The following is a 19950-nucleotide window of genomic DNA, read 5'->3' as shown; positions in this document are numbered from 1 at the left end:
CTCAAAAAGGCCCAACAGAGGATGTACTTTCTGCGCCAACTGAGGAATTATGGTCTACCGCAGGAGCTGTTGAAGCAGTTCTACTCCCCAGTTACTGAACCTGTCTTGTGCTCTTCTATTACAATCTGGTTTGGAGCAGCAACAAAACAAGACAGGAACAGGCTGCAGAGAACTATTAGAACTGCTGAGAAAATCATTGGTGCTCCTCTGCCCAATCTTCAGGACTTGTTCACTTCTAGAACCAGGAAACGGGCAAAGAAAATCATCACAGACTCCTCACACCCTGGACACAGTTTATTTCAGCTCCTTCCCTCAGGCAGGAGATACAGATCACTGTACACAAAAACAACCAGACACTCAAACAGTTTCTTTCCTCATGCCATCACACTCTGATCAATAACATTGATCTCTACACAACTGCCTAAATGTTACAAACTTTGTTGTTACACTACAACGCACACTACACTTTATTTTATTTTATTATTTATTAGATTTTGAATATTGTATGTTTCTTAAATTACACTGCACCTTCCCTTCCCAGACCTGTATTGTATATTGTGTATTGTACATTGTGTATTGTGTATATATAGCATTTAAGTAAAATTATAGGACACTGTATAATACTAGAGAGACACCATCAACCGGAACCAAATTCCTTGTGTGTGTAAACATACTTGGCCAAAAATAAACCTGATTCTGATTCTTCCTGGTGTTGGCTGTAAATATTCCCACATATTCCTACAGGATTTGAATGCAGCACGAAAACAGGCATTGGCGTACACGTGCCGCTGTCTTACCTAATCTCGAGGAGAACATTTCTGACACGTGACAGGCTTCCGAACAACCAATGGGAAAAAAATGTACCCAGGCCACGTGAGCCAATCAGAAAATCGTCAATAGTGGGCGTGGCTGAGCAGCAGCAGCAGCTCACAGGAAGTCCTTCAGTGTGATTGTCATAATTAAACAAAGACAGCGAAGAACAAAACAAAATCAGTGGCATGAGACATTTGTGGACCATGCTTCTGTTTCATGAAAGCATTAATACGTAATGCTTCCTAATATTCCCACAGCTGTATTCAGGTTTCTGTGTGGGAGTTCACTGTGGTCAGGTCCATATTTGCCTGTCGTTGCTAGGGGAAGTGACGTAATCAGCGACTGACAGCTTTCACAGAGGCAGCGGACCGAGCGGACCTGTCTGGAGCTGTGTTAGGATAATCTGTGTCCATCCTTACGTTTGGGATAATAATAGCTCCCAAACCAGGGGAGAACATAAACTGCACGTTTCACACGACCGGCCGACAGCGATATTACAGACTTCCGCTGGACAGAAAGAGGAAAAAGGGATGGTGAAATCTGGATTGTTGCAGAAAGAGCAGGGGTCGAAGGGGAGCGGGGTGTAAAAGGAGGTGTGATATATATATAGAGAGAGAGAGAGGATAAATGCGTAATAATTAGGACAGTAGCAGCGTGAGTTGGCACACGGAGCGACAGAGGAGCCGCTGACATGGAGCTGAGAGTGGGGAACCGCTACAGGCTGGGCAGGAAAATCGGAAGTGGCTCTTTCGGGGACATCTATTTAGGTGAGTGACCGCGGTCCGCTGGTGTACCTCAGTGTTGCTACGTTGTCTAACACCTGTCTGATTTCCTGTGTGTGACGCCGTGTTTTTGTGCTGTCGGTATTTTCTGCGCTAACTCAGGTCGAGTCGAGAAAAATGACTTCGTAAAGAGTCTGAAAGTAAGAAAGCTGTCGGAAACGAGCCAAATGTGCAAGTTTGAAGCGTTTGCACTGAAACTGTGTGGGTTAAAGGACATCAAAGAGCCACACACACACCACAAACTGCACAGGCACTGTGTTTTGGCATGGATTTCAGTCTCACTGCTGCTTAAACGGTTGTAGTGACGGAGTCCATCCGTTCACCTTCAGGTGATGACGGGAAGTGGGCGGGGGATACCACTGACTGCCATATGACAGTGTGGTAAATACTAGAGGGTTACCTAGGCAACAGGAGTCTGGAAAGTCATCTTGCTATTGATGCTCGATCAGAGACTGTATAACAAAGATGGACAGAGCCACGTCTGCATTTTAAATTTAGATGTTGATGCTTGGGCCACCTCCATGTTGTTGTTTGTTTGTTTGTTTGTGTTTGTTTTTTTTAAGCCACAAGTTACCATATATGGATGAACAGGGTGCATCAGCTAACACTAACAAGCCTGCTTAGCGCTACATTCATGAGCTGCACAGGTGGGACACACGCCCCCAGTGGCTAACAAGCACTCAGTAACAACACCAACAAAACCAATGCAAGTTTAAAGGGCTTCACTTGTATGTTGAGCTAAAAATCTGAATCTGGAATTCGTTCACATCCAGATGGACCGGTTCTTGCAGAGTGCTTTATATAACGTGCCTCACTCACACATTCACACCCATGCACACAAGCACTTTCCCGTACACCTGAAGTGCTCTCTGTCTAACATTTACGCTCCAATGAACACATCTGGAGCAGCTCCGCGTTCAGTATCTTGCCCAAAGATACTTTGGCATGCAGACTGGAGCAGCCAAGGATCAAACCACCAACCTTCAGATTAGATGACCTGCTCTACCTCCTGAGCTAAAGTCTATCTAATACACTGTGTAATTTGCTAATAGTGTGTGTCCAGATCCTCTGTGTCTACTACTATTGTGACACTATGTGTACAGGAGCATGTGACCCCCTGAGGCTGGCTACCCGGTATTTGCTAATAGTCAGAGGTGTAGTCCTGCCAGAGCGCACCAACTCGCCCACTTTTTTCACTGTTAGCTGGTTGTTTCGTGCTAGAAGCGCTTTGATTGCTCAAGTAGAGTAAAAAGCATTATATAGGAAGAGGTCCATTTACCATTTGGAACAAAGACAGAGAGTGGTCACGACTATCTAGGGCCACATTTAGTAATGTTCTGCGCTGGTGTAAAACCCTCTGGCATTAAAAACAAGCAAGTTAGCATGTTTGTACAATGTATAGATTTGTACCTTTTGTACATTTCATCATCTCTTTCTGCTTCTCCACCTCCTTCTCCTGCCTCCTCCACCACCACTAGTCTCTCCTCCCTCAGTTCCACCTCATCCTCTTCTTTCTCACCTCAAGCCTCCTAAACTTAAGTCAGGGCTCTAACACACAAAAACATGCATAAACATGTCTGTTTATTCCAGAGATTGTTGCAATTACTTATCACATTACACATCAGACATGTGACCCTCATGTCTACGGACAGCTGACAACAGCTGGTTGTAAGCTAACATTATACCAGCTAATGTCAGCCACGTATTATTATTAAATCAGTGTGTTTCAACCTTTTTTGAGCCAAGGTACTTTTTTTTTCATTGAAAAAAATCACGAAGCACACCACCAGCCAAAAATGGTAAAAAATGATATTCTGTAGCCTATATTAACAATATAGCCGTTCTCATCAAAGTGTCTTGAATAGGAATCAAATAAACACAAAAAAGAACTTTATCATATAATATATATCTTCTTTCAAATAAAAAGTGCCCTTAACATGTCCACTTCAAAAACACAGCTTGAACATAACAAATGCCACAACAATGTGGTCTTATAGCATTCTAGCATTCTATTATCAAGATAACAGAAATATAGCGCTTATTCTGATAGAGCAATAATATTTGGGATAGATTTCACTGTTCCACACTGAGAAATATGAAGAGTTGCATGTACAAAATGTCAATCTCAGTGTATTTTACTCTCTCAATGTGAAACCTGTGCCTGTTTGGATGAACACAGAGCTAACATCCTGGCACGAATTGAAGACAGACACACACACAAAGCTCTTCCTCAACAGCTCTCAGTCTCTCTGCTTTTAGTTATTACGGTAATTCAAATTTCCTTTGGTCAGCCACCTCAGGCTCTGTGCTACCCAGCTGTTCAGCTAGTAGGGGCTGGTAAGGGGTGCTTCAGCGGCGATCGCCCACAGTATAGGGTTACAAATATGTATGCTGTGTGTGCGTTTCAGATGGCTCTCATGTTGCAAAACTACCACTGCAAACTGTTGGTCTGGGCATTCAACCGGTGCTTTGCATGCCTCCAGTTTCTTGCTGTGGGGTTTTAAAAATGGCAGGCTTGATTCTGGTGAAGGAGTCGCTCTCATGCCTCCGCTAGTGATGGTACTCCCTGGCCAATCAGTGGCATGCTGTCCTCCATGTCACATTTTTGTATGGCCTCGGATCGCTTAGAACCTCGGGTGAGTGAGTACGGGAAAAGGCCCGGCAAAGTGTACCTGGTCCTAATGGAAATGCCGTCATATCACGGCAAGTCGTTCCATATATAAAGGGGCTTAATTCTCTTGTCTCTATGTACAATGCAATTCGCTACCTGCTGCTATCTAGTCTAGTGATGTAGTAGTGATACTACTACAGCATAGACACTCAGGGCATATTAGGTGAAATTGGATAATTTCCCACAGCACACTAGTGTGCCGCAGCACAGTGGTTGAAAACCACTGGTTTAATTCTTATGTCTCTATGTACAATGCAATTTGCTACCTGCTGCTATCTAGTCTAGTGATATGGAAGAGTATTACATGATTATGCTCCAGTCACTACTACAGCACAGACACTCATGGCATATTACGTGAAACTGGATCATTTCCCACGGCACACCCGACGATCTCCCGCGGCACACTGGTTGAAAAACACTGTATTAAATCATGTTAATAAAGTGTGTATAAAAACATTTTTACAGTAGCAGAAACATGCCGGCCGGCCGCAGCCATTATGGGGTACAGAGGGTCAAACTCGAAGTAATCTTTAAGGGTACTGCGTGTGTGGGTACTTTCTAGCTACACACACAGTTGCTGTCAGGTGTAACAGCAATCTTGGCCACTATATTCAGGATGGTGAATTCTATACTATCTAAGTATAAGTTCAGGAGAATGCATACATTTGTTGGAAGATGTAATGACACACTAATCAGTGTATAGTAATGAAACTTTTTTTCTCTTACATAACCTTAAAAAAAGACTGAATATAACTTTAAAGTCTGACGCTAACATCCGCATTAACAGCTGCATGGTGACAGTCAGTGTAGTATGGATGGCTCTGATAAAGGTTTGCTCTGTGGGGTGCTGAGAAAAGACGTGCAGAGATGTTTTAATTGTACCGTCTCTGCGCCACTTCTGCATTCAGTCTGAATTTAGTAACACAAAGTTCTAAGTTCCAGTTGAATAATGCAAACCTGTCCCTGTGGACATGACCATGCTCTGCTACGAAAAACAAATAGCACCTCTGCTTATAGTTCAGATGTTAACGTGTCAGGTTAGCAGTTATGATTGTTCAGTACTTCAGTGCTGTTGAAATGGGAGCATCTCTGACCCGTTGAAATTCCTTTTAAAGTGCAGTTTAGTGTCATGGACGACATCTGCTTTTTGTGACCGCAGGAGCTCTGTGTGTACCTGTAGTGAAACGCGGTGTGAGTATTCAATGTGCAAAGCGCTACAAAGTGTTGCAGTGTTTTTTAATGTTCATGAATTTCAAGAAATACTATATATTAATGTTTATCTTCATTTTGGATGATTTTACATTTGTGTTGAATAAATTTCAGTGTGCTGCAGTTCAGTGAAGAGCCTGCTAACAAATCTTCAAAGATGGCACGGCCCCCAACATTACAAACGTCCACTTGCACATGGGCACACCATTTCTGAAGGACATATTAACCTTTTAACGCTGACTGTATCGCCGCAGACACAACATGTTTCAAATGTGTTGGTGTTCACAGGCTTCCTGCAACAGCACGAGTGAAACTATAATAACCACATGTTGGAATTTCTCAGCTATTTGTTTTTTCTGATGGGACAAACCGTTGTGTAATTACAGTAATGCAAAGTACACAGATGTGTTAGTGGTGATACGCTCAGTGTTAAAGGCTGTATTGGTGATGATAGCTCAGTGTTAAAGGGTTAACAACCATTGAATGAATGAATAAAAATCAAAATACACAAGAATGATTCTTGGCTAGAGAAGTTTTACTATTTGCTGTGCCTCTTGTTTGATCAGCACAGTGATGGTTGCCATTTCCTTCCTCTAACAGGTTTGCAGAAATCATGTAAAAAGCATACACAACAAAAACATTATAATCCAGGTGTTTTATCAATCTGATCAGCTGCTAACACTATCATGTTTTTAATGCAAGCCACTAACTATGACAACAGGAAGTGACATCATTTTTCTGAACTGTAGTTTTTTGTTTTTTTTTTTCTCTCCAAGGCAACACAGCTCCCAGGATTTTATGTTTAATAGGAAGCCCAAAATTGTCCTTTGAGCTTTCTTTGTGCTCTTCTTCCCCTCGCTTTCCACTGGTTGCCATTTTGCTTTCTGCGAAATCAGGCGTGTGCACGTTGTGAATGAAACTGAACAATCTTGCCCAATACTACCTTGACCAGTTTCTTGATGAGTCATGTCCAGTTTATCTTGAGGGAGACATACTGATTTTAAACACAATATTGAGATACTGGAGAATTCTGTAGGTCGTTGACTTGATAGCCAAGCCTTCTGTCTTGTTTTGGTAACATTAAACATGTTGCAGGGTAATTTCTGAATCTGTCATATAAGGGATCATAGGACTAATATTAATTATTGTAATGATAACAAAGATTAAACAATTGTTTTTATCATCACCACTAATAATAATGGAAGCCACAACATCATTAATATAAATCAAGACATTCCTAATTATGGTAATGATACAAACATAATAAGAATAGTAATGCCGGTATTGTCATCTCATTGGAGTGCCACTTTAGTGTGTGTGTGTGTGTGTGTGTGTGCGCATAGAAGAGGGACCAACATATAATTGGGGGGGGCTGACACTTTAAAATCATCATGTGTATTCAGATTATTTTCGTGGCTCTCTTCCACAGCATGTCTTTTGTCTCTCCCTGAGCCTGCTTCTGCTGGAGGCTTCTTTCCCTTAAAAGAGAGTTTTTCCTTCCCAATGTCATCAAGTGCTGCTCATAGGGGGTTGTTTGATTCTTGGGTTCTCTGTGTATTATCGTCAGGTCTTTACCTTGTAATATAAAGTACCTTGACGTGTTGTTGTGATTTGGTGCTGTATAAATAGAATAGAATTGAATTGAATTCATATTTGTCTTTCTACAGGCACAGACATCTCAGTGGGTGAAGAAGTTGCAATCAAGTTAGAATGTGTGAAGACGAAACATCCCCAACTCCACATTGAGAGCAAGATCTACAAGATGATGCAAGGAGGAGGTAACTTATCAGCTGGAATCCTAGTCTCATTGAATATCACCAAGCCCTGTTCTGTCTCCTCATTTATTCTCTCTCCATTTATGTCTTCAATTTTATGCACTCTTGTCATGCATAACAGCAGGACTAATTCTTTGCTCCCACTGTACACTATATTGCTAAAAGTATTTACTCACCCATCCAAATCATTGAATTCAGGTGTTCCAATTACTTCCATGGCCACAGGTGCATAAAAGCAAATACCTAGGCATGCAGACTGCTTCTACAAACGTTTGTAGAAGCAGTCTGCATGCCTAGAATGGGTTGCTCTCAAGAGCTCAGTGAATTCCAGCACGGTCCCGTGATAGGATGCCACCTGTGCAAGTCGTGAAAGTTCCTTGATACTAAATATTTCACAGTCAACTGTTAGTGGTATTATAACTAAGTGGAAGCGCTTGGGAATGACAGCAGCTCAGCCACGAAGTAGTAGGCCACATAAAATCACAGACCAGGGTCAATGGATGCTGAGGCGCATCATGCACAGACAAAATTCTGCAGAATCTTCCGCTATAGACCTTCAAACTTCGTGTGGCCTTCAGATTAGTTCAAGAACAGTGCTTAGAGAGCTTCATGCAATGGGTTTCCATGGCCGAGCAGCTGCATCCAAGTCTTACATCATCAAGCACACTGCAAAGCGTCGGATGCAGTGGTGTAAAGCACACCACCACCAATGGACTCTAGAGCAGTGGAGACTTGTTCTCAGGAGTGATGAATCACGCTTCTCCGTCTGGCAATCTGATGGATGAGTCTGGGTTTGGCAGTTGCCAGGAGAACGGTGCCAAGTGTAAAGTCTGGTGGAGAGGGGATTATGGTTGAAGAGTTTGGGGATGGCCCCTTCCTATTCCAGCATAACTGCTCATCAGTGCACAAAGCAGCTCCATAAAGACATGAATGAGTGAATTTGGTGTGGAAGAACTTGACTGGCCTGCACAGAGTCCTGACCTCATCCCGATGGAACACCTTTGGGATGAATTGGAGCAGAGACAGGCCAGGCCTTCTCATCCAACATCAGTGTCTGAACTCACTAATGTGTTTGGAACCTTGTCAACCTTGTACTTCTCAAAAAAGGGGCACTTAATAATCAGTGTATTATAGTTATTAAAGTTATTTAAGCTTCAGGCATATCAGTATATCCGATTAGAAAGTATAGGTCCTTGTGAATCCTGCTTTGGTGCAGATGAAATTGGGAACAAGTGCACTGGAAAGGCAACAAGAAAACCCTCCAAAAAGGAATGGTTTAACAGGTGGTGACACAGGCCACTGCTCTCTTCTTTTCTCTCCCTGACCTATTTTTATCTAATTTTGCGCTTTGTTTGCTCTTTCACACTGTAGAGGATTGTCCGTGAGTTTCCATAATTTCCATTTTTGGATGCCATTATGTCTTTTTCTGTTGCTGTGTTTAAAAGAAGGTTGGGATACATTGCCAAATAGGAAGGTATGATGTGGGTGTGGGCTGTAGAAAAAAAAAACCTTATTACTGGTGGCTCGCCACAACATTACTAACCACATTATGATGCAAGTTAGATCATCTTTGATTTTTGGTGTGATTTAGAATCCGTCCTTCAAAATGTTGAAGATTTTTGTAATTTTGTAGTCAAGAAATTACACAACGTATATCAGTAAAGGGTTTCAGCTTGAATATTTCATTCATCAAGATCCAGTGTGTGATTTTTGGTGTTCCCTTCCATTTTCTGGAGCAGTGTAGAATCAGCAGCACAGAAAATGGAGTGGAAAGGATAGACGGCCAAATCTGTACCTCTTGTTTCAGCTCGTTCTGGCTTTACCAAGTGAAGCTCATGATCAGAAAGTGTTCTGCTGACTGCAGTATTTGTTCCTATGATGTTACAGTGGGCATTCCAACAATAAAGTGGTGTGGAGCAGAAGGTGACTACAACGTGATGGTGATGGAGCTGCTGGGACCCAGCCTGGAGGATCTCTTCAACTTTTGTTCCCGCAAGTTCAGCCTCAAGACAGTGCTTCTGCTTGCTGATCAGATGGTGAGGCACACACACACACACAAAATATTTATCCCACAGTCCCTTTGTTACACCATAAAATTAAATTAAACACAACATACATATAACAGATAGCTTTACCGTTTAATATTCTAAAAACTAATCTGAAATCCAAATTAATAAAATAAAGTAAAATATGAATATGTTTAAATACAAATATTTCAGAGCCAGCAAACTTTAATTAATTTAATTAAAAAACCACACATACATCCATTCTCTTCCACTCATCCTGTTTAGGGTCGTGGGGGGGGCTGGAGCCTATCCCAGCTGTCACAGGGCGAGAGGCAGGGTGCTAAAAACAGCATTGCCAAATATTTGATAACATTCAGTGGTTCAGCTTAATGTGTGTGTGTGTGTGTGTGTGTGTGTGTGTGTGTGTGTGTGTGTGTGTGTGTGTGTGTGTGTGTGTGTGTGTGTGTACAAAAGGAGCTTTCAAATGAAGGGTTTGTGTTAAGTCTAGATATTAACACAGTCTAGTGCTCTAATTTGTCTTTTCCTCTTTGTTGTTCTTCACTTCAGATCAGTCGCATTGAGTACATTCACTCAAAGAACTTCATCCACAGAGATGTAAAGCCCGATAACTTCCTGATGGGACTCGGCAAAAAGGGCAACTTGGTGTACATCATTGACTTCGGACTGGCAAAAAAATACCGTGACGCTCGCACACACCAGCACATCCCCTACCGCGAGAACAAGAATCTGACTGGCACAGCACGCTACGCTTCAATCAACACACATCTTGGGATTGGTACAAAAATATACATATATAAAAATATACTAATATATATATAATCCTTTTGTCTTCCTCCTTTCATCCTCCTCATTTTCATCCTTCTCTACAGAGCAGTCGAGGCGTGATGACCTGGAGTCTTTGGGCTACGTTCTCATGTATTTTAATCTGGGCTCGCTACCTTGGCAAGGGCTGAAAGCAGCTACCAAGAGGCAGAAGTATGAACGTATCAGTGAGAAGAAAATGTCCACCCCGATTGAGGTGCTTTGCAAGGGCTACCCTTGTGAGTTTCAGGTTCTCCAAGGCTTGCTTTCTTTCCTGTTAATCTATCTGACTCAAGAACATCAGCTGAAACATGTTTTGTTTTTTGTCTTCACTTTTGTCACAGCTGAGTTTGCCACCTACCTGAATTTTTGTCGCTCTCTGCGCTTTGATGACAAGCCTGATTACTCGTATTTGCGGCAGCTCTTCAGAAACCTGTTCCACAGACAGGGCTTCTCTTATGACTATGTATTTGACTGGAACATGCTGAAATTTGTGAGTATTTATCATAATGTTTGAAGTGTTTTGGTGTTGAAAGATCAGCTATCGTTTTATATACTTAATATACTTTTTTAAAAAATGAAAGTGGTACAAGAAAGCATGAACCCGTTCTGCACTCGTATAATAATTTTTATTAAGTGTTTGCTCATAAGTGTTTCCATGGCACTCATAAATTCTGCCAGTAAATAACCTTCACTGGGGTGGAGAGGGTACTGAGCAGGATAGTTTTTTTACCTAATTTTCCTCTTTGCTCCGGGGGGAACAAAGAGGAGTAGGCTTAATCCCAATTTTGCCTAAGAGCACGGACATAAATAAAGACTGGCACCAAAATATCCTCAGAGAGGAACTTCTCCAAACCATCCAAGAACAGTTTGGTGGTGAATGCCTTTTCCAGCATGACAGTGCACTGTGCCATAAGGCAACATGATAACTAAGTGGCTCAAGAAACAAACCATTGAAATTTTGGGTTCATGGCCAGGAAACTCCCCAGATCTTAATTTCATTGAGAACTTGAAGTAAGAGGTATGTGAACAAACAAAAGCACGTGAATTCTGACCAACTTCAAGTATTGATTATGCAAGAATGGGTTCCAGTAGTCAGCATTAGGCCCAGAAGTTGATTGACAGCATACCAGGGCGAATTGCAAAGGCCTTGAAAAAGGAGGACCAACAGTGTAAATATGTAATTGTCAAAAAAAGTCTTTGAAACTTATGAAATGCCTCTAATTATACTTCAGTATATCATAGAAACAGCTGAAAAAAGCTCTTAAAACAGTGAAGCAGCAAACTTTGTGAAAAACAATTGTTACTCAGAATTTTTGCTGTGACTATATATGAATTGGCACTTTGTTTATGAACAAAACTAACAATAAAATTTATGTCCTGTAAGGAGTGAATGTTGGCTCACATGGCAAACTCACATTTTAGAAATTTTTAGAAAAAGCACTAATATGCCTGCAGTCTTTTATGACCTGCTATTTTTGTCCAAAGGGAGCCAATCGTGCTGCAGAAGAAGCAGAGAGAGAGCGTCGGGATCGGGATGATAGGTTGAGGCACAGCAGGAACCCAGGGGCCAGAGGAATACCTGCTGCATCTGGACGGCCACGAGGAACCCAGGATGGAGCTGTGCCTACCCCTCTAACGCCCACCTCACAGACAGGTCAGTTCACTCCAGCCTGCTTGAGCATCTCTGGATTCTACATCTGGCAGTAGGTGATCTCAACAGAAACATTGTGAAATGTTACAGTGCTGTGAAAAAGTCTTTGTCTCTTCCTGATAGCCGCTGGCTAGAACCCTGAGCACTTTTCTAAACAGAGTTACAAAGTGCTTCACAATTTGAAGCACTTGCCCTGCTGGGCAGCCCTCCCCTCTACTGTGCCTGAACAGGAACAGTCCTCGGTGTTGCCAGGCTGCGTGGCATTTCTCCGGTAGCCAATGGGGTAGTTTCATCCCACTCTGGAGCAGATTGCTGGGCAGAACTCGTCTGGTCACTTGAGGGTCCCGCACTGAAGAGCATGGTGCATCCACATTTTCAATTCAATTCATTTTTATTGATATGTCTCCAAATCACAACAGTCACCTCAAGGCGCTTCATATTGTAAAGACTCTATGATGATAATTACAGAGAAAACCCAACATTTGTGACAGATGGCTGCCCCTAACCTGCCACGACCAGTTGAGGCTGAGGGGAGAAAGACAGGACAAAAGACACACTGTGGAAGAGAGCCAGAGATTAATAGTAACAGTGGGTAAAAAAAATTTGTTGGCCAGCTGAATGGCCTCAAGGTTTAGACAAGGGGAACTTTCAAGCACAACCCTTGCTGCTCTTTGCCAGGAACCATGGCTCTAGGTTTCAGGGCATAGAGCAGACGTGGGACTTGTGCTTATCCCTGAGGATGGGGCACATCTCATCAGCAAGAGCCAGGAGGTCGGCTGAAATGACTGGCTCTCCTCCAGAGGTGGCCGAACCAGACCGGGGAGTGCAGTGTCACTGTGAGCAGCTGGGACTGAGCACTGAATGGCGGGGCAGCTGCTGATGTTGCTACAGCAGGAGACACGTACGAAAGCCAGCTGTTTAGCTTGTGTGGTGGCCACAACTCCATGATAAGCTCGTCTTTCTTCTTAAGGTCCAGCTTCAGCTGTGAATATGCCAGAAGGCAAAGTCCACACAGCCATAGCTCAGGGGCAGCAAGCAGGCAGGCAAAAAACAAAGCTAGCCAGGCTAACCTTGGTAACAGACTGGCCAGTCAGGAGACCAGGCTTTAGGGGCGAGCTGGATAGCAGCGGTGACGCCGATAGAGTTGAAGAAGATATCTTAAGTGGGTGTTACAGTATCATCACCACCCAAGATTTAGTAAATGCAGTAAAAACTTTACCCGAGAGACATGGCGTGGTTTGAAAGATGGCAGTCCGGACGTGAAGTCAAAGGTGAAATGAGTTAAGTGGCCGTTAGGTTAGGATAACTTTTTCCCTTAATAAATATAATCATCATTTAAAAACTGCATTTTGTATTTACTCATGTTATCTTTGTCTAATATTAACATTTGATCTGAAATGTATTCTGTTGATGTTATGACATATGTTGCCACATTTTACACAGTGGAGATATGTAATGGTTAATACATAAACCTTAACTTTAATGAAAAGCCAACTTTTTAGAATTAGCACTATTTGTTTTATGAAAATACGGACTGATCTGTCACCTATAATCTCAAACTATTTAGATGACAGTGTGTGATGTGTGCGTGTTTGTGGTTTCTGTGGCCTCCAGCGAACACATCTCCTCGACAAGTGTCCGGTATGGAGCGTGAACGAAAGGTTAGCATGCGGCTGCACCGTGGCGCTCCAATCAACATGTCATCGTCAGATCTAACAGGGCGGCAGGAAACCTCTCGCATGTCCACCTCACAGGTAAAAGACTCCTTCTGGTTATAGTGTCTCATAACACACTCACATGAGCAGAAAGATGAAACTCTTCTTGCTAAATATTTCATGTGACCTCACTTCAGTGTGGGCTTCAAATGAAAGCCCTCATCCAAATGTGGAGGACAGTAGTACTGTTTACAGTTAATGTAGAAAAGTCTGTATCTTGATACTTGCAGAGTGTTGTCCTGTAATCAAAGACAGAGGCCTGATAACCGTATGGACTGTTTGCGTACATGATATAAAACAGACTGCGTAATGAGGCATGCCTTATGTGTGAGGACCTCATCCATTCACACACACACACACATGCCCACATACACAGTGTGCCAGCCTCAGGTTTCTTTTTCGAGGAGTGAAGCGCTGGTGTTCAGCCAGTGCTTGAGTGGTGTGTTTAGTGTGGGATGTGGATTCTGACATATTGGGCCTTTTCTCTCCCTTCCCTCAACCTCAGAATAGCATTCCCTACGAGCATCACACCAAGTAGACGCTCGCCATGTCCTTGTGTGACGGCAGCAACACTGGGTAAGTCTTGTGCATACAGCACCAGGGATAATGTTTTAGACTCTGGGCTGCTGTTTGTTTAGTCCAGATTTTTAGTGTCACTTTCAGCGTAGTGTGAAATGGGCACAAGAAGAAAGGAAGGCAGCGGTCACATTAGGACTGAGCAGTCAGATACTGGCTGTGTCAGAACAGGAGGGTACAGTCCACTGACAGCAGGAGTGGGTAATGCAGTGCAGAGCATCATGACCTGTGAGTGGAATTACCTCTTTCACTGCTCAAGTTGATCAGCTCGTTGTATTTCTGCTTGTACCATTGCTTTGGACATGTCAGTGCCAGGAACTTTCTTGCCTGTATCTGTTCCTGTTCTCCTGCTCAGTGTTTCACGCTGAACTCATGTATATATGAGATGACTTGTTTCCCACTCAGTGTCTTCCTAATGGTGATAAAGCATATCATCAGTTGTTCCAGTAAGGAGGGACGTTTAGATTTTTATTCTTTGTTTAGTCAGTGTAGCTTCAGTCACATCAGTTTGTGTAGTTGTGAGCACTTTAAAGTGGGCCTGCAGTGTTCATTTACAGCTCTGTGTTTATATTCTTGGACTGTAGAACAGCAGCTTTGCATGAATCAAAGCAATCTTCGTCTTACCGTATAATTCTGGGCCTTGTTGTAACCCATCAGTTCATCAGCTGTTTAAAATGAGCTGCTTCAGCTCCTCTCACTTTAAGTAAACTTTTCTGATGGGTTACTCCTCATAAAGACAATATTTTAGCATTAGGTGCTCGGAGATGTTGGATATCCACTGTGTTCGATCCAAGAGTAAACAGACGGCTCCACACCTACAATTAGAGGCATTCTGAAGCCTGAGCTTTCCCTCTGAGACCTCTTTAACATGCTGGCCTCATTACAGCCAGCACTGAAACTGTGTCACACAGAAGGTAAGGAAAAGATAATAGATCCACTTTAACTAGTTTCATGTAATGGAGTTAATTCAATTAAAAAATAAATACAGTGCAACTGTTACTGAGTAACAGCTAGTAACTTAGTACATTTCAAAAGTAGCCTTTACAGCTCTGACTGTAGAGTTGTTGCCAGAGCAACAGCATGATGAAGGCAGAAGAGCGTTTGTGTGTAGTCTTACTCAAGAACATGAGACTGAAAGCACATTTCACCAAATATTCATACACTCTCCACAGCCACATCAGAATCACCAGTTACCCCCAACATGCACGTCTTTGAGCTGTGGGAGAAAGCCAGAGTACCCGGAGGATACCCACGCCGCTACGCTGCTCACCATGGCAACACTGTTGACTGATCAATAACTGAGGTTTACAAATCAACTGTTGAGTGCTTGTGGTTGAAATTTTCAGCACAGATATTTAGAAATTTAATCTGCTCGAGTATTTTAAACGGGACGATGCACGTTAATTAACATTAGCTCTTAAGTCCATCATGAAAATCTGCTAAATTTAATGGCTCGTTTTCATCTGCAGTCTGATGGTGTTTCTAGACAGTAAAGGAAAACCAAAGATGCAGAAGCAGCTTAGGATCAAAAGGTTTGTTTCCACTGTATTTCTCCTACTTTGTTGTTTGAATCCCGAGCAGTTCGGGCTTTTTTCTCCCATCCCATTTTTACTTCGATGTTGTTCCACGGTTAGTACAAGGTTCGGTGTGACTGTTTGGCTTTCCTTCAGGTGCTCCAGCCCGCTCCCACAGTCCAAAGACATGCATGGTGGGTTAATCAGTATTGTTTTGTGTTTCCTTCAGATGGTGTCTGGTGTACAACCTGCTGGTCTCCAATTACCAGTTCCTCGATGAGCCCAACAATGCAAGCCTGCAGACCAAGCCGAGATATGAGCTCCCCCATAATTTGTACTGCTACAGTTGCCATGGACAGTGAGCCTCTGACTGGGCACCAGCTCATTTCTGAGTGTTGCTCTCAGTGCCGTCACCTTCAGTATGTTGTACTCTGATTCTTTTGCATTTGTCTGTGTGGTCTGAAAACATCAGGGTGCTGGTTTTCAGGACTGTTCTACTATTCGGGGGCCACTTGCACCATAACCCCACCCCACCCTCAGTTTGTTCAGGACCAACATGACAACATAGCAGTCCTTTTCTACAAGGCTGATCCAAATGATGACCTAAAAGGCCACTGATGGTCCTTCCTCAGCGCTGACTCTACATTCCCACTGGCTGCTGTTTCATTCCTGGTTAGGACAGCTTTTCTCTCCTTTTCCACTGGAATCAACAGCTTTCATGTGAAGTGTGTGTACCAGCAGACTGAGGTGTGTTGCTTTTGTTGATATGCAGTTTTCATTTCCTCTTATGTTTCAGTTTTGTTTTTGAGCCATCACCACACCCTCCTTATTAACTCTGCAGCCATTTGCATTAAACCATTGATATTGATGGCAGCAGTTGCTGTTTTGAACTGCATTCAGCATTCTGTTGCTCAGATTTGCTCGTGCTGCGCTGTGTGAGCTCATATCGGCCAAAACAGTGACTGTCCTGCTCTATTATTTTGCGTTGAATCTACTGTATATCATGTATGTTGTATAGCTGAGAGATCAGCATATAGCATGACATCAAAGTCAAAGCCACCAATTGTAGATACATGTTGCATAGCTCAGTTACAGCAGGCTGGCTAACTCCCCGTTTTCCACCTTTCCTGCTGCTGCTCGGTTTACTGAAAGCACTGTTTCTGTGCACTCTGTGCTGTGCTGGGGGCTGGTTTTGTTTTTGCTCTTCTTCAGTGCAGGGACAGACGCATTCAGGCAAAACATGAGCATAAGCTACACATACTTTGGATTTTTATGGAAAATTTCTCCAAGTTGTTGGCATAGAGATCAGGCCAAAGGCTATTAGAAGCAACCGAGAGTCAAAGGTCTGAATTTAGTTAGGGTTAGGGATGAATTTTGGCAGTAAAAAGTTAAATCTAACATAAAAATCATTGCATAGACAATATTTGAATAAAAAGAAACAACTTGACATGTTTAGATGCACCACGAGAGTCTTGATACAGGCTCGAGTGTAAGTTAAACTTAGGAAGATGTCTTTGCTGTTGCAGAGGTTTGTTGGCACCTTTCCAGGTGTAGTCTCCTATGAGCCCTGTTCCCTTTCTACTGCTCTATAATAAAGAAGTGCATTATGTTGGGGGCACGGACATCATTAGGCATATTTCACTAAATGTTCATTCACTGTGTACATAATCATTTTTATTTTTTTGTTTATTTCTGCACTGTGAAACACTTCTAATATTATTGGGTTATGTTTGGGTTGTTTTTTTGCGGCTTACCTGTAGAGATGGGTGTGAATGTGCGCTTGGTTCAGAAACTTTGGTGTCTGCCATTTGCCATTTGCTTTAACAGTCTCGAATGAGTCTGCGTCCTTAAGGCCGATAAAGAGCTCTGTCAGCAGGGATGCTGCTCTGATTCTGAGCGCGTGTGACGCGCTCCTGTTGTCGGCACGAGAGACTCGGTGGTTCTGCACATTGTGATGGTACCACGTGCGTGAACAGTGCAAACTTACAAGCCCACAAACAAACACTGAGCTGTTTGTTCGTTGAGAGTGTGCCTCTCAAACCGTCCTTTCACATGCTTTTCCAAAAGCAGTGCATTGGGGCTTTTATATTTAACTTGTCTTACATACAAACGACTGTAATAAACTTCCATGTCTGCTATGAAAAAATTGTCTGCCGTTATTCATTCTGTTCAATCTCTAAATTTGGATTGTGATGGTTTACCTCTTTGGTCGGCTGCACTATGCTTTGTGTCAAATATAAGTATGAGAAGAAAATCTTGCTCTTCAGACTGAATCCATTCAGTGTTTGTGTCCTTGAACTGTAAATACTTCATTGTACCTGAGAGGGAGTGAATATGGTCACTCCAGTGAACAGCAGGGGAGCAACAGAAGACAAATGAAGGGGAAAGAACCTTCATTTGCTCATACAGGGCTGGGCCATCTGACCCCGCTTTCATCAAAGATAAGATTATCTGAGTAATTCAGCGAGCAGTCAAAGAGCACAATAACACTAACTTCACCATCTACAGGAGCCGGTCAAAGAGTTTGCAGCTGCCAGGCTTCATGAGGATGTCTAATCCTTCACCACAGAAAAGCGCGTCACGTGTCTCTGTTGTGTACACATCAACCAGGAAAATAGAAGTGGAAGTGCAGGAGTTGTTTCATTTGTTCACTCCTGTTGCTCTGTGGAGAAATCAAATCGGAGCAGCTCATCTGGGATCATTGTTACAGCACTGGATACATCTGCTGTGCACACTGTCGAGAATACATGCATGAGCTGAGCTGTTGTACTGTGACTACGTCTGTTCAGGTTATCGTTCATTAAAATTTTTTGGGGAGCAGTACCACTGATTATATAGCTAAAATGCTTCCAAAATAAATGTAATCAAACTTTATTAATTCTGGGTCACTGTAATTAAAATTTATGCTTGAAATTGTTGGTTGACTCGTGTTTTCATCATATGCTGCTTAATCAGTTCTAAGACAGAAGTTTTTAATTAAAAACAGAAATGACAAATACATTTTGAAGCCTGAATTTTGGCAAAAACGGCCTAGACGGGGATTGGTGCTAATTTTAAGGTGATCGCACTTCCTAAACTATATATCCAGTTTTTATAAAATCAGGCTGGAGTGAATTGGGACTGTACTGAGTATGAAAAGCAAATGTCAAAATTTAAATTACAGTGGTACCTCGAGATACGAGTTTAATTCGTTCCAGAGCCGAGCTCGTTTCTCGAACAAATTTTCCCCATTTAAAATAAAGGATCAATTTCTCCGATCAAGGGGGTTGACGATGAAGCGCAGAAATTCACACCGCAGTTTTTAACCTGAAAAATTTGCAACTTTTCATCAGTTTGAAATATATTCAGTTTTCCTTATGTGATTTTTGAAGAATAATGTAATTTTATATTTTATTTAATGTGTTGAGGAAAAAGCTGCCATTTTATTCTATTATTCTGGCCATTCAAGTTCATTTTACTGATTTAAATATTTTTAATCCTGTTCGTTTTACAGTGCTTATTCCTCTCATCAAGAACAACAACTCCTGTGAATATGAAAACATTTGCTCTTTATTTGTCAAAATTACACGGGGGGAACCAAATATTTCAGCCATCCGAAAAATTAGGTTCCCCCTCCATAACATGGGAACAAATTAATTTAGCAGCAAGTCTTTTACGGTGTCGTTTTACCGAGAAATCGATTAGAAGCGCCGTGAAGACTGTGGGATGCCTCTCTGGCTGCAGTGCGCGCTGCCGACACAGGGGAACAGAATTTTGCGCGCAAGACCGGGTTGTCATTTCGATTTCTGTAGCCGAGAAATCAAGCTCGCTCACGACCCTAGGGGGATCAAATATGCACATTGTCAACTGTAATTTATAATAATACAGGCGCAAGCAGTGATAAAAGCAGCGATCTAGCGAAGACTCCTGTTTGCTAAATGCAGTGACAGCAGAGGTCAGAAGGTGAAGCTGTGAAATCCTCAGCCCGGCGCGAGGGCGTCTTGCGATCAACCGCTAGCTAGAACACTGCATCATTATTATAATTATTATCATTGTTGGGATTGTTGCAGAGAAAACTATGTTGCCTTTGATCGTAGCAATAACTGCTCCACAATAAAAAGTGCTAATCAGAGTTGTTTTGAAGTACAATGACGTCATCGCCCATCAAAGTGCTGGATAGCAAGGGGTAGCAGGGGGCTGCGGCACCAGAGGATGTAAGTAGACCAAAGGTTTTACAAATTCTTTCAGGTAACAAACTAAATGTCACAGAAGGAAATGACAAGAGAAAAAACGGAGCCTGTGGAAGCTGAGGATGAGAAATGTGCGACTGCTGCTGGCAGCCAGTTAAACATTGCACCTGCGGAGCAGAGAAACAAACGCTATGAAATTCCAGCTGAGATATTTCAGAAACTAAAGGAAAGTGAGGCGGATCTG

At 42.5% G+C, this 19950-nt stretch overlaps 1 protein-coding gene across 3 annotated transcripts; it reads left to right on the top strand.

Annotated features, from left to right (window-relative positions):
- Positions 1–1147: 1147 nt before the first annotated feature.
- Positions 1148–18453, top strand: csnk1db (casein kinase 1, delta b). Of its 3 annotated transcripts, none has more exons than XM_030754253.1 (10): positions 1148–1580; positions 7143–7253; positions 9138–9286; positions 9824–10052; positions 10147–10317; positions 10423–10571; positions 11567–11735; positions 13347–13486; positions 13958–14023; positions 15767–18453. In XM_030754253.1, exons 1-9 carry the CDS (start codon positions 1505–1507, stop codon positions 14006–14008), a joined length of 1245 nt encoding a protein of 414 aa, XP_030610113.1. In that variant the 5' UTR covers positions 1148–1504; the 3' UTR covers positions 14009–14023; positions 15767–18453. The 3 variants fall into 3 exon arrangements, with proteins under 3 accessions (XP_030610113.1, XP_030610114.1, XP_030610112.1); XM_030754254.1 differs by having other exon boundaries at positions 13953–14023; XM_030754252.1 differs by lacking the exon at positions 13958–14023 and having other exon boundaries at positions 1149–1580.
- The last annotated feature ends 1497 nt before the right edge of the window (positions 18454–19950 follow it).

The sequence above is a fragment of the Archocentrus centrarchus genome, chromosome 19 (assembly GCF_007364275.1).
Source record: "Archocentrus centrarchus isolate MPI-CPG fArcCen1 chromosome 19, fArcCen1, whole genome shotgun sequence".
In the NCBI taxonomy this organism is placed as follows: Eukaryota; Metazoa; Chordata; class Actinopteri; order Cichliformes; family Cichlidae; genus Archocentrus; species Archocentrus centrarchus.
This window is presented reverse-complemented; position numbering and strand designations above follow the sequence as displayed.

Bases quoted from the DNA above. Each gene is read 5' to 3' on its own strand.
- csnk1db (XM_030754253.1), top strand. From the start codon at position 1,505: ATGGAGCTGAGAGTGGGGAACCGCTACAGGCTGGGCAGGAAAATCGGA. The intron at 1,581-7,142 runs GTGAGTGACCGC...GTCTTTCTACAG, and splicing joins TTTCGGGGACATCTATTTAG to GCACAGACATCTCAGTGGGT. The intron at 7,254-9,137 runs GTAACTTATCAG...ATGATGTTACAG, and splicing joins CAAGATGATGCAAGGAGGAG to TGGGCATTCCAACAATAAAG.